The 11,572-nt window shown below is 64.8% G+C and overlaps 1 protein-coding gene across 1 annotated transcript in view; it reads right to left on the minus strand.

Annotated features, from left to right (window-relative positions):
• The window catches only part of HS6ST1 (heparan sulfate 6-O-sulfotransferase 1), a 36,340-nt gene extending 29,693 nt beyond the window's left edge, over positions 1–6,647 (minus strand). The window contains exon 1 of the mRNA XM_037523156.2: positions 6,112–6,647. Within this exon, the coding sequence (XP_037379053.1) occupies positions 6,112–6,638 (527 nt within the window). The 5' untranslated portion in view covers positions 6,639–6,647. The remainder of the gene's footprint in view (positions 1–6,111) is intronic.
• Positions 6,648–11,572: the final 4,925 nt, after the last annotated feature.

Raw genomic sequence — 11,572 nt, forward strand, 5'->3', positions numbered from 1 at the left:
TTTGGGAAGGAACAAGGTGGCTCCCAATGCCACAACCCGGGGTGAGCAGGAGACCCCTACGGCAGAGGCACAGCACGTTCCAGGTCATCATGTCAGAAGGCAGTGATGCCTGGAGGATGCTCTGCCGGCCTTCAAGCTGACCAATTCCAAGTGGAGACGGGAACTGAACTGCCAGCTGGAGCTGGAGGACTCTTTGCTGTCCCCATGGGGGAGGCACTGCTGCCTCTTGCGGGGGGAAAAAAAAAGGCCCAACACCAGACGTAATTCCAAGGCCGGTACTACCCACAAGGCCAGTACTATCAGGAAACTCATTTTGTAGCTGGGGAAACTGAGGCACAGGAAGGCGGCTGGTGAGTAGGGATTCTTCAACCCAGCTGCCCTGGTTCTAAGCCTGGGCCCCACCCTTGGCCGGTAATGCCTCAGTTCTGAGGTTCTGTCTCTGAGGCAAGCCTTGATCACAACTGCACCTGTGCCCCATTCCCAGGCTGGTTCTTCACCACTGGGTCACCCATGGACCACCCCTGTCCTTCCTGGCTGAGGAGGGAGCAGGGGAGCGTCCTCCTGGGTCCTGGCACAGCCTCGAGTTCTCCCTCACAGGAGAGAGAGAAACAATGAGGCCCGTAGCATTCTGAGCATCTCCATGTGCAGTGAGGCCATGGGCAGACCCACACCAGCCTGACCTAAGCGCCCAGGCATCCAACCGTCCCCCAAGGCCCTGCCTGTGACCAGCAAGGGCAGGTCCCCCATGGCCACAGGTTCTCTTAGACTCCACAGCTTTGTAAACAACTAACTCCAGAGTTTTAACCTTTCTGGTTACTGTCTTTCCAGACAATTACTGATTTACTCCAGTTCCCCCTGTTGGGCCTTTTAATGCTCCCCACGCAAACAATAGAGGCAGCTGCTGGTGGACAGACCAGATGTGCTGGTGAGGGTTCCTCAGTGAAGCCTGGCAGCTGGCCCATGGAACGCTCCACGGCCCCAGAGCCTACTCCCTGGAGGACCTGGCCCACTCTGGGATGGAGAGGCCTGCACCACTCCGACGGCAGAACTGAGGGCCAATGGCAAGACACGGGCACAACCTGGAGCTGGAATTAAGTCATGGGTGACAGGTCAAGAAATCCTTAATAGAAACAAATGGCAAACACCCCATTTTAGGGAGCAGTTTCCCTGTGCCCACGAGGCCCAGGTGCAAGGTGAGAGGTTGTCCAGGGCTTGTCTCCCCTCGGGCTTCCTGCTGGGCCTTCAAGGAACCCAGGGCTGAGTCCCCATGAGTCCCAGCCCTCTGGGGGGGCCTCAGAGCCCTGTTTACGGAGGGCCCATAAGCCTTTGCAGTGGCCTTGTAGAGCTCAGGGTGTCAGGCCCCAAAGGCAGCCTTTGGTGAGGTAGGCCCCAGACCCAGGGTGCTTGGCTGAGTGACCCAATAGGCCAACAGCTGGGGTAGAGATAAGGCCTTCATACTGCCAGCCTCCCCGGAGAGAGATGCAAGTAGGCAGCACTGCAGGCCACACACAGGCGGCCTTAGGAGGGCCAGACAGACTCCTCCCTGGGTCGCCTGGCTAACGCTGCTGTTCTCTAGCTATGTCCACACCAGGCCAGGCAGTCTGGGACCAGCACTTTAACTCTCTCTGATGTGTGGCGATGTGTGTGCCACATTTTCCCCAAATCAGAAGTCCTTAACGATGGGGACCTGGAATAGCACCGTCCTAACAGCAAGGAGCAGGGTGGGGCGGAAAGACAGATTAGGCCACAAGTCAAGAAAGGGACACCCAGAAAGGGACGGCCTGCATTTAGGAGCTGCTTGGATACCAAGACCAAGGCCCGACCTGTCCCCCTAGAGGAGCCCTTCTCTGCACACGCTGTCCCTGTCCCTACAGCCTTCTTTCACTCTATTCACCCCCGTGGGCCTCAGCTGATGCATGAAACCTCACTGTAGTTCAGGAGTGCAGCTTCTTGTCCATACTCGTCACCCAACCTGCAGTACTGTGTGGAGGTAACTTCCGTGAGCGCCTCAGACACTGTAGGTCACACCCGCTGTCACCACTCACAGGTGTGCTGGTTACATGACTGGGGCGGCATCGCAAGCCCGGAAACTCCAGTCCAACTTAGAACCTTCTGTCTGCATGCTGACTCCCTCCCCCGACCACACGACAAAATTTAATAGCAAGCGAAAATGCCAGCTGAGCTGCAGAAAAGACCAGAGCAAGAGTCTAGAGACAAAACCTTCTTGCAAACTCATCTCTTCACCTTAGCGCTGGCAGTGAGGCTGAGGTTCCAGCGGGGGCGTCTACGTGGCTGTAAACAACGGCTCAGGAGAAGGGGTCATGACCCCCTCGGCAGGACGTGGCTGGCGCCCTGGCTCTCATCCTGCAGCTGCTGGGGTGAAGGCTGCCAGACGTCTCCTAGGAGAGCAAGCTGCTGGGTCTGCGGAGTCTCGGCAGCTTGCACGCTCTACACAGGGGCTGTCGGGCTGCCGTTCTCACCCGCGGGTGGTCTCCCCAAGTCAGAGACCTATGAGATCCAGCAGGCCTGGTGGGGCACCCGGCCTCAGGACAGACAAAGGTCTGGCTGCCCGGCTCCCAGGCTGAGAGGCGCTGTCGGTTCTCCAACGTTCCTGGGCTCGGCCTTCTTCATGTGGGAAATGCAGCTGGTCGTCACAGCCCTGCCTAGTGGGCTGGCGGGACCGGGGGAGATGACATGCTGAGCGCTGTGGGGACCCTCCCCTTGAGCTGCTGCACCCCATCCCTCACCTCTGTGCTTCAAGGTGCCTCTGGGCAGATACAGTGAGCAGATGGGCGGGCCGGCGGGGTGCCTCGGCACAGCCACTCCCAAGGTGGGACTTTTTGAAGAAAAAAAAAAAAAAACAAAAAACCACAGATTGACACATTGTGCTGATTTATGCTAATAAACTCTTCAACCCATGGCAATGTTGAGTATTCCAAGGGTGCTGCTGGGCCCTCAAGCATCAAAAGTGGCAGCCAAATGAGGTGCAGGGTTTCTGGAAGAGAACTTAACATTCACACTGAAAGCGTTTACATTTTCAGGCTATTCGATTAAAAAATTCCACTCCTAGGAACTTCCAGAGGAAATCAGAGTTATGCAAAGCATGACGCAGACGTCCCCGTGCGGCGTCGCCCCAGAGCAGGCAGGGACACCTACTCGTCCGCAGCACAGGACCCACGGCGGCGCGGCCAGGGGCGTCTGGGGCTCTGAAGCCTTTAACGATGCAGAGTGACATTTATGAGCAGCGCGTGTTACGATTTTGGTTACAGCAAAGGGGGAAAAAAAGATGGGGTGCGAAGAATTCAGGAACTTTTTTTTTTTAGTATAAAACTTCTCTCCTGTGCTTTCCTTCCTACCGCTTCCCGGGGCTGTCACCGCACAACGCAATGGGCGGGGACGTGACAGAAAAGGACAAAGCTGGCCTCGCCGACCACAAGCCTCTCAGGCCTCCCGCCCGGAAAGGAACCCCAGGACACCCAGAGACGATGGGTCAGGGCTGCGTGCGCATCCCCCTCCCAGCTCCCCGACCCGGGGTCCTGCCCACCCAGCACGGCCCAGGCTTTGCAGCAGTGGCGGGCGCGGGCCAGAAGTCCTGGGAGAGTGAGAACCCGAGTCCCAGAGCAGTGCAGACCGCAGCGATGCATGTTCCCCGGCCGCCGGCAGCCAGCCGGGAACTTGCCTTTTTGTTCCTCTGCTTAACTAGCAGAGATGTTTGCTTTAAACGAAAATCTAATTCTGAGCACCCTGACCTCAGCCTGCCTCTGCAGGGCCTCCTGAGGCGATTCAGGGCCCGCTGACAGCCCCAATCAGGACCACTGGGTTGCCGGACTCTGGTCCCTGGCCCTAGTCACATGCTCTGGGGACCCTGCCCCGTGGCGGGCTTGCGTGGACTGTGCCCCGTGGCGGCAAATAAGGTAATCATGAAGTCAAGGTGGAAAGTGTCAGCAGCCGCAGCCTCCGATCTAAGTCTCCCCACTGAGGAGGCCCCCAAAGCTCTCTGGGCTCAGCACTGCACTCCAGGTTGGGCCCCTGGAGAGGATGTGGTGGGGAAGAGGTGGGCAGAGCACAGCTCCTGGGGAGGCTCTGGACCCGAGGAGACTGCTCTCACGGGTGCCAGAGGCGGGCAGCACCCACTATGCCCCCAGACAGAGCCACAGGCCACAGCCATGCCAGGAGGGCGGTGGTGGGGAGGGGTAGGAGGCACAGTCAGGAGCAGGGGAGAGGCTCCAACCCAATTGGCCCAGCGTGAGGCAGGTCACCCGCCTGCAGCCAGCATTCTCTCACACCCCCACTCCTCTCTCCCCAATCAGAAAGCTCTAAGGAAGACTACAAGTTCCAAACCGTTCCGGGAAGGCATGGTTCATCTCCACAGCACGCCCAACTCAGAAAGACCTGGGCAGATGTGTGTGGCAGGGGGTGCCCCATCTAGCGAGACCCCCATTTCCTCGCAAGAGGCGCACCTCTCCCAGGCCCCGCAGCCCGCGGCACCGAGTGCGGGGAGATGCTTGGGAGAGGGCTCCAGAGCAGGCCTCAGGAGGGGGGGCAGTCTGCCAACCCCCTCCCCCCAACATGCTCAGCCCTGGGGACACACAGAGAGGAGGAAGCGAGGGCCGAGGCCCTGGCCCAGCAGCTAGCACACCCAGTGAGGGCAGCTGGGGAACCACACCCAGCCCCAGCCTTCTCCCCACACCCTCGGGCTCCAAAGAGGGTAGGACTGGATCTGAGGAAAGGAGAGTGAGGGGGACCCTGGAGGTCCTGACACCAGGCACCCCACGGAGGCTGGGCATCGCCAGAGGAGTGCTGGGCTCCAGGGCAGGTGGGAAAATCACACCCCTGTGTGCACAGCGCCAGACTAGGGGCACACACCAAAGGGGCGCTTGGGGCAGGTTCGCCTGCAGACACACGGGGCCCAGGCTGCCCCGGCAGAGGGAGCGGGCATGGGTCTCGCCGCTGGAAGGGTGGGGAGGGGAGGAAGCAGCCTGAAGGCCGAGACCCAGGACAGTAGGGTCTGCTGAGGCCCGAGCGCCTCCCTCGCCCTCCTCCCCGGGGGCCACGTGCTGCTGAGCTCAGCACCTGGGGGGGGGGCGGGGGCGGGGGAAGAGAGGGCTGGGGGGCCGCAGCTTCCGCCGGGCGCGGCTCCAGCCCCGGCCTCTCTCCCTCTCTCCCGAGCCGCGGCCCACCCGCCCCCCTCCCGGGGGGACTGCAGGCTTCCGCTCTGGGGCACAAAGTCCCGCGGGGAGGCCAGAGGCCCGCCGCCCTGGGGATCCCGAGGGACCTCGCCTCGGGACCCGGGGCGCAGGAGAAGCTCGCCGGGGCTGCTGGGTCCCCCGCTCACCCCTCTGCACGCTGCAGCCTCCCGGCGCCCCGGCGGCTCTGAACGCGGCGCCCCGCAGAGCCCCGGCCCGCCGCCGCAGGCAGGAGCGGACCCGCGGGCGCCCCGGCTCCAGGGCGGGAGGGGGGAGGCTGCGACGTCCAGTCGGCGGGAGCGGAGCGCCCAGGCCCGCCGCACAGGAGCGGGGTGCGGATGGGCACCCCAGGGCAAGGGGGAGACCCTCCCTCAGTTCCAGCACCCCAATTTCCTGACAGCTCGGCGGCGTGAAGCAGGAGCAGACACGGCACAGCGCGCTCGAACCCCCTTCGCCCCTGGGCGCGCCGGGGCCAGCTCTCCCGCCAGGAGAAGTTGGTGCGCGCAGCTCGGGACGCAGCAGCCCCCGGCCCAGCGCTCCCGGGCGAGCCCCAAGATAAACAAAAGGCGCGCAGGAAGTCCCGGCCCTCGGCGGCGCCGCCTCTTGGGGAGCCCGCGGCCGGCGCCCCGCCTCTCCCCGGCAGGTGCGGGAGCCCTCGAACCGGCCGCCGGGCTTCGGCCAACTCGGCGGGCGCGCGGTCCGGCCCCCGCGGCCTTTGTTCCCCGCGCGGCCGGGGGCTTCTCCTCGGGCCCCGGGGCCGGCGGGCGGGCGGGGGGGGGCGCCCCGTTTCTCCGGCTCGCGCCGCGGGGGAAGCGGCGGGCAGGGGGACACTCCCGCAGGGCCCGGGAGCCCGGGCCGGGCACCGCCGGGGCGCAGGGCGGGGGGGCGCCGGGCGGGGGGGCGCCGGGCGGGCGGGCGCTCTCACCTGGGCGCGCGCAGCGCGGCGGGGTCGCGGCGGTCCAGCACGCCGGGCACGCAGCTGGTGAGCTCGGTCCAGTCGGCGTGCAGCCCGCAGCTCCAGCCCGTGGAGAAGCGCGAGAAGAGCCAGGTCTCGCGCCGGTTGGGCCGGTAGCAGGTGCACTTCTTCTGGCCGGGCCGGCAGTCGCAGGGCACCTCGAGGCGCACGTTCTGCACCAGGTGGCGGCCGAAGGTGGTGCCGCCCGTCTTCTGGATGTGCAGGAACACGATCACGTCGTCGCCCTTCATGTCGAAGCGCAGCGAGCGCGCCAGCTCGCGCGCCGGGAAGCGGTACTTGCGCTGGTAGTGCGGGTCGGGCGTGGGGAACAGGTCCAGGTCGTCGGGCGGCGCGCGGCCGCCGGGCGCGCCCAGGCCCAGCCCCGGGCCCGCGTACTGGTAGAGGATGAGCATGAAGCACGCGGAGCCCGCCACCACCAGCACGAACCTGCTGGCGCGCTCAACCATGGTCCTGCCGCCGGCGCGCCGCCGCCGCATGTGTCAGCATCGCCGGGCGCGGGGCGCGGGCGCGCGGGGCGCGGGGGGCGCGGGGCGGCCGCCGCCCGCGCTCCGGCCCGGCCCGGCTACTCGGCGCCCAGGCCGCCCGGCGCGCCGCGGGCCCCGGCCCGGCGCGGCGCCAGGGCCGCTCCCCGCCCGGCCCCGGCTGCCCGGGCCCGACCCCGGGCTCGGCTCCGGCTCGGCTCCGGCCCCGGCCCCGGCCCCGGCCCGCGCCCCCGCGGCCCCGTCGGCCGCTCCGCTCCGCTCCGCGCCGCGCCGAGAACGCTCTGCGCCGCCCCGCGCGCCGGCCTCCGCAGCCCGCGCCGCCCCGCCCCGCCCCGCCCGCCCGCCCGCCCGGCAGCCCCGCCCCCGCCCGCCCCGCGCCGCTTGCCGTCGCCGCCCGCGCCGCTGCCCGGCCCCGCCCCCGCCCCCGCCCCGCCCGCTCCAGGGCCGCCCCCCGGCCCCAGCCCCGCCCCCGGCTCCAGGCCCTCCCCTGCCCCGCCCCTTCCCCCGCCCCCGGCTCCAGGCCCCGCCCCGGCCGGCTCCGGCGCTGCGCGGCCCCGGGGGCGGCCCCGCGCGAGCGCCGCTTCTGGGCGGCGGGGGGGCGCTTGCAGCCCCGGCGCCCCTCCGCCCCCAACCCTCGCGCGGGGCCGGCTGCGCGCGCCGCCGCCCCTCACCAGACGGCGCGGCCGCGACCTGGGACGCGGCGTTCGGGGCGCCCAGCCGGGGGCCCAGCCGGACTTGGGGGCGGCGGGGTGCGGGGCGCGCTCACCCCGCGGGCCGGCAAGGGAGGGGCGGCGGGCGCGGCCCGCGGACTGTAGGCTTTGCGGGCCCCTCCTCCGAGCGCGCGTCCCCCGTGTCCATGCGCTGGAGGGCCGCGGGGGCGCCACGAGAACCCCCCCGGGTCTGCGGCCTCGGCGGGCCGGGTCAGGCCCCGCCACGGCAGCTCCCGCCCGGGCCGGCAGCCCAGGCCTCCGCGGCAGCTGCGGCCCCGCCCGCGCCCGGGAGGGCCGGGCCCTGCTCTGCCGGAGAGGGCTCGGGCGCGGGGACCCAGCCCCGGAGCTGGGAGGACCCCAGCTGCTGCTGGAACAGCCGGGCCGCGCGCGGCGTGGGAGGGGCTGCTTCCCGGAGCCTGCGTCCACACACCCGCAGCGGCGGGGGCTGCCGGAGCCCGGGCCTGGTCGGATGGAGAGTGGACCGCGAGGGTCACGGCTGCCTCGTTCCGGGCACCGCTGTGTGTACAGCCGCGCCGAGGCCGTCTCCAGGCCAACTCAGAGACCTCGTAAAAGACTCGCCAACACCCACATTAAACTGACGACAACAAATGTTGGCGAGGACGTGGAGAAAAAGGAACTCTCCTGCACTGCTGGTGGGAGTGCAAACTGGTCCAGCCACTATGGAGAGCTGTGTGGGGGCTCCTCAGTCTACTAAAGATGGAGCTACCATGAGATCTGGCAATTCCACTCCTAGGGATCTACCCAAAGGACACAAACATTGATTCAAAAGAACACCCGTACCGCTATGTTTATTGCAGCACTATTTATAATAGGTAAAACCTGGAAACAACCCAAATGCCCAAAAATAGATGACTGGATCAAGAAGATGTGGCATGTATACACCATGGAATACTATTCAGCAATCAAAAAAGATAAACTCATGCCATTTGCAGCAACATGGATGGAGCTGGAAGGAATGATGCTCAGTGAAATAAGCCTGAAGGAAACAGAAAAATATCAGATGGTTTCATGTATAGGAGGATCACAGGGAAACCAAATAAGGGGTCAGAAAAAAACCTGAACAAAACTAGCAGGCAAACTACAGGTCTGAGACATACAGCAGGGAAGGGGTGGAAGAGCACAAGGGACTGTGGTGACAGCTCACGGGTGATTGGTGGTGGGAATTACACCTCAGGGGAGAAATAAAGTATTTTACAAAATGAAAAATGATGTATATATACATTTGGAAAAAAACCCACACATTAAAAAAAAACAAACCAACCCAGGAACCACCCCCCCCCCAACATCCAGCTAGGAGGAGCCTGCTGTTTTCAGAAGGGGCGGAGGAACATCCACTCTAGAAGGGAGGTGGGGTGGGGTGGGGTGCTGTGTTCTCTATGGGATCTGGAGTCCCACTGCTCCCTGTTCATCCTGGAGCTGTTTTAAAACTGACCCTGGCCCAAAGAGGTTGGGGGCAGCTGGGTCAGACTTTTGCAGGCCTGACTCACTCTTGCCTGCAGTTGAGGGGGCAGGAGGGGGCGGCTGGCACAGCTATGTACCTGCCTCTGCTCACCTCTGTCCATACTCACGCTGTGGCATGAGTCAGCAGTCTAGACCTGCAGGGTGGCGCTGCCCTGGCTTACCCTCTAGGCCTCCTTCCCCTGCAGCAATCCTCTGCCCAGTGATAACTCACGACGAAGACTGCTCCTTATTCAGAGCTGTGGGGTGCAGGGTACTGTACAGGTGTCATTTCCACCCCCTCAGCAAGCCCGCACTGTAGACTGATACCCATTTTACAGAGGGCAAAGCAGGTTTGGAGGGGTGGAGACCTTGCCCAAGGTCACATGGCAGGTTGGTGCTCTCCTCTTCCTGACCTCTGAGAGCAGGCAGGATAAAGCCTGAACAAAAGTCTCCCTCCTGGTGCCCCTGCCTCCTCAGCCCTGGTTGAAGACAGAAAGAGTACACGAGGGCCAGCCAGGCTGTGAGTTGGCAGAGCAGGGGCTCTAATCCTAGGTAGCCCAGCTCCAGAGCTGGCGCTCCCTCATCCCTGCACTCCCAGGCCAGAGTGATGGCTGGAATGGGGGACAGTTAGGGTCTAGGGGGCTGATTCTAAGCTACCAAGACAGTCTCTGCTGAGATAGCAATGTGGGTCCAGAGTATCCAACTGGAGCATTTGAAGACATCCAAACCATGTGGGTTTTGCCTGTGCCCCATCTTGTGACAATTTCACTGTCCCAATAGGGAAACTGAGGCCCAGAAATGGAAGAAGGGCCTAGCAATGGGGTCTGCCACTCCCATGAGTTTTGAGAGCTCTTTGGCAGCCTGGCCCACGAAGGAGCTGCTCCGTGGGATGTTGCTTAATCCAGCTTTGCACCTGCCAGATGACTCATAGGGAACCCCCTACCCAGCCCCTTTATTCTGTTTTCAGAATGGGTGTTGAATAAAGGGACCCCTTTATTCAGAATTCTTTTGGAGGAAGAAAGTCTCCCTTTCTAGTTGACTATAGGATTTTACTGTCTCCCCCTTTGATTTCAAGCACTGCACCTGTGCGTGGAGACCCCAGACTGTAGGCAACTGACTCTTATCTCAGAGTCAAGTTTGATGAGCCACTAATCACGAGTCAAGTTGCTTCAGTGAACGAATGGACTTTGGGGAGCAGGACAGAATGCAGGCTGTGCGCCTCCTTGCCTGCCTGAAGCCTTCAGTGTCATCCCCTGACGAATGGACAGAAATGCACCCCTCGAATTAAAGGACAGCTGTGGATTTCAGGCGAGGTCACAGAGCACAGCCAAGCCGCCAACGCTCGTTTCAGGCCCTTGCAGTTTCCTCCCTGTCCTTGCTTGATCGCCCAGTCCACCTCCCCCACAGCCCCAAGCTTGCGCGTGAATAGGAGGGTTAAATGTTTGCTGGCAGCCCAGTGTTTTCAGAGTTCAGAACAAAGCGGCAGCAGCGCCTCTGCTCCCTGGCTCGCTCCTGAACGTTCACCTCAGTGTTCAAATGTTCAGCGCCCACATTTTTGAGTCTGCTCTCCGGCTGAAACATCCGAGAAAAGAAAACACAGCTGATAGAATCTGAGGATCAAAGACACACAAGTCATTGTACTTCTGCTCCTGGAAAGTGCGAGTCGCCATGAGATTCCAGTTTTAGGAATGAAATACAATTTCCTTTGAATCTAAAATAGCCTCGCCACCGGGTGGCCAGCTTTCCCTCCCGACCCGCCACGCGCCCGCAGGGTCTGCGAACCAGAAGATCAACGAGCGAGCCTTCCCCCTCCACCCGCCGCCCCGGGGCTGCAGTGCCGCGGCCCGACGCGCGGGGGCAGCACCGGGCCCCGCCGGCCTGGGCCGCGCTCGCCCCGCGCTGAGCGCGCGGCTGGGGGTTCCCCGCCCGGGCCCGCGGCCCTGCTCGGCGCGCCCCGCGTTGTTGCGTCCGAAGGGGTGGAGGAGGGCGGCGGGGTCTGTCCTCGGAGTCGACGCCGGGGCAGCGCCGCCTCCCGCGGAGGGGGGTTTTGTGTGGGGACAAACTTTTGAGGGTCCGGGTCGCGGCAGAGGGGGCCCCGGGCCCGGCCGCGGGGCTCAAGGCCTGGTCTGGCCGCGGTGCCCGGCCGGGGCGGCCCAGAGGGTGGGGGCTCCGCTCTGGCCCCCGGGTCTCCGCGCGCCCCCTCTGGCGCGGCTCGGCCTGCCCGCGGGGGGCTGGGGTCCCCCTCCGTGCCCCTGCACATGGCCGGCTCGCGCCCCCCCCCGCCCTTCCCCCCCCCCCCCCCACGGCGGCGGCCCCGCCAGCCTCTGGCCTCGCTCATCCAGCGCGCGGGCGCCGTGTTTCCCCCGGGCTCGCCCTCCGTGGGCGGCGGACGGTGGTTGGCGGGAGGTGGTTGGCGGGCGGTGGGCAGTGGTTGGCGAGCGGTGGGCAGTGGTTGGCGGGCGGCGGTTGGCGGGCGGTGGGCAGTGGCGAGGGGTGGGCAGTGGTTGGCGAGCGGTGGGCAGTGGTTGGCGGGTGGTGGTTGGTGGGCGGTGGTTGGTGGGCGGTGGGCGGTGGTTGGCGGGCGGTGGGCGGTGGTTGGCGGGCGGTGGTTGGCGAGCGGTGGGCAGTGGTTGGCGGGCGGTGGTTGGCGGGCGGTGGGCGGTGGTTGGCGGGCGGTGGGCGGTGGTTGGCGGGCGGTGGGCGGTGGTTGGCGGGCGGTGGGCAGTGGCGAGGGTGGGCAGTGGTTGGCGGGCGGTG

Source organism: Talpa occidentalis, unplaced genomic scaffold (assembly GCF_014898055.3).
Source record: "Talpa occidentalis isolate TD23 unplaced genomic scaffold, MPIMG_talOcc4v2.1 talOcc4.3, whole genome shotgun sequence".
In the NCBI taxonomy this organism is placed as follows: domain Eukaryota; kingdom Metazoa; phylum Chordata; class Mammalia; order Eulipotyphla; family Talpidae; genus Talpa; species Talpa occidentalis.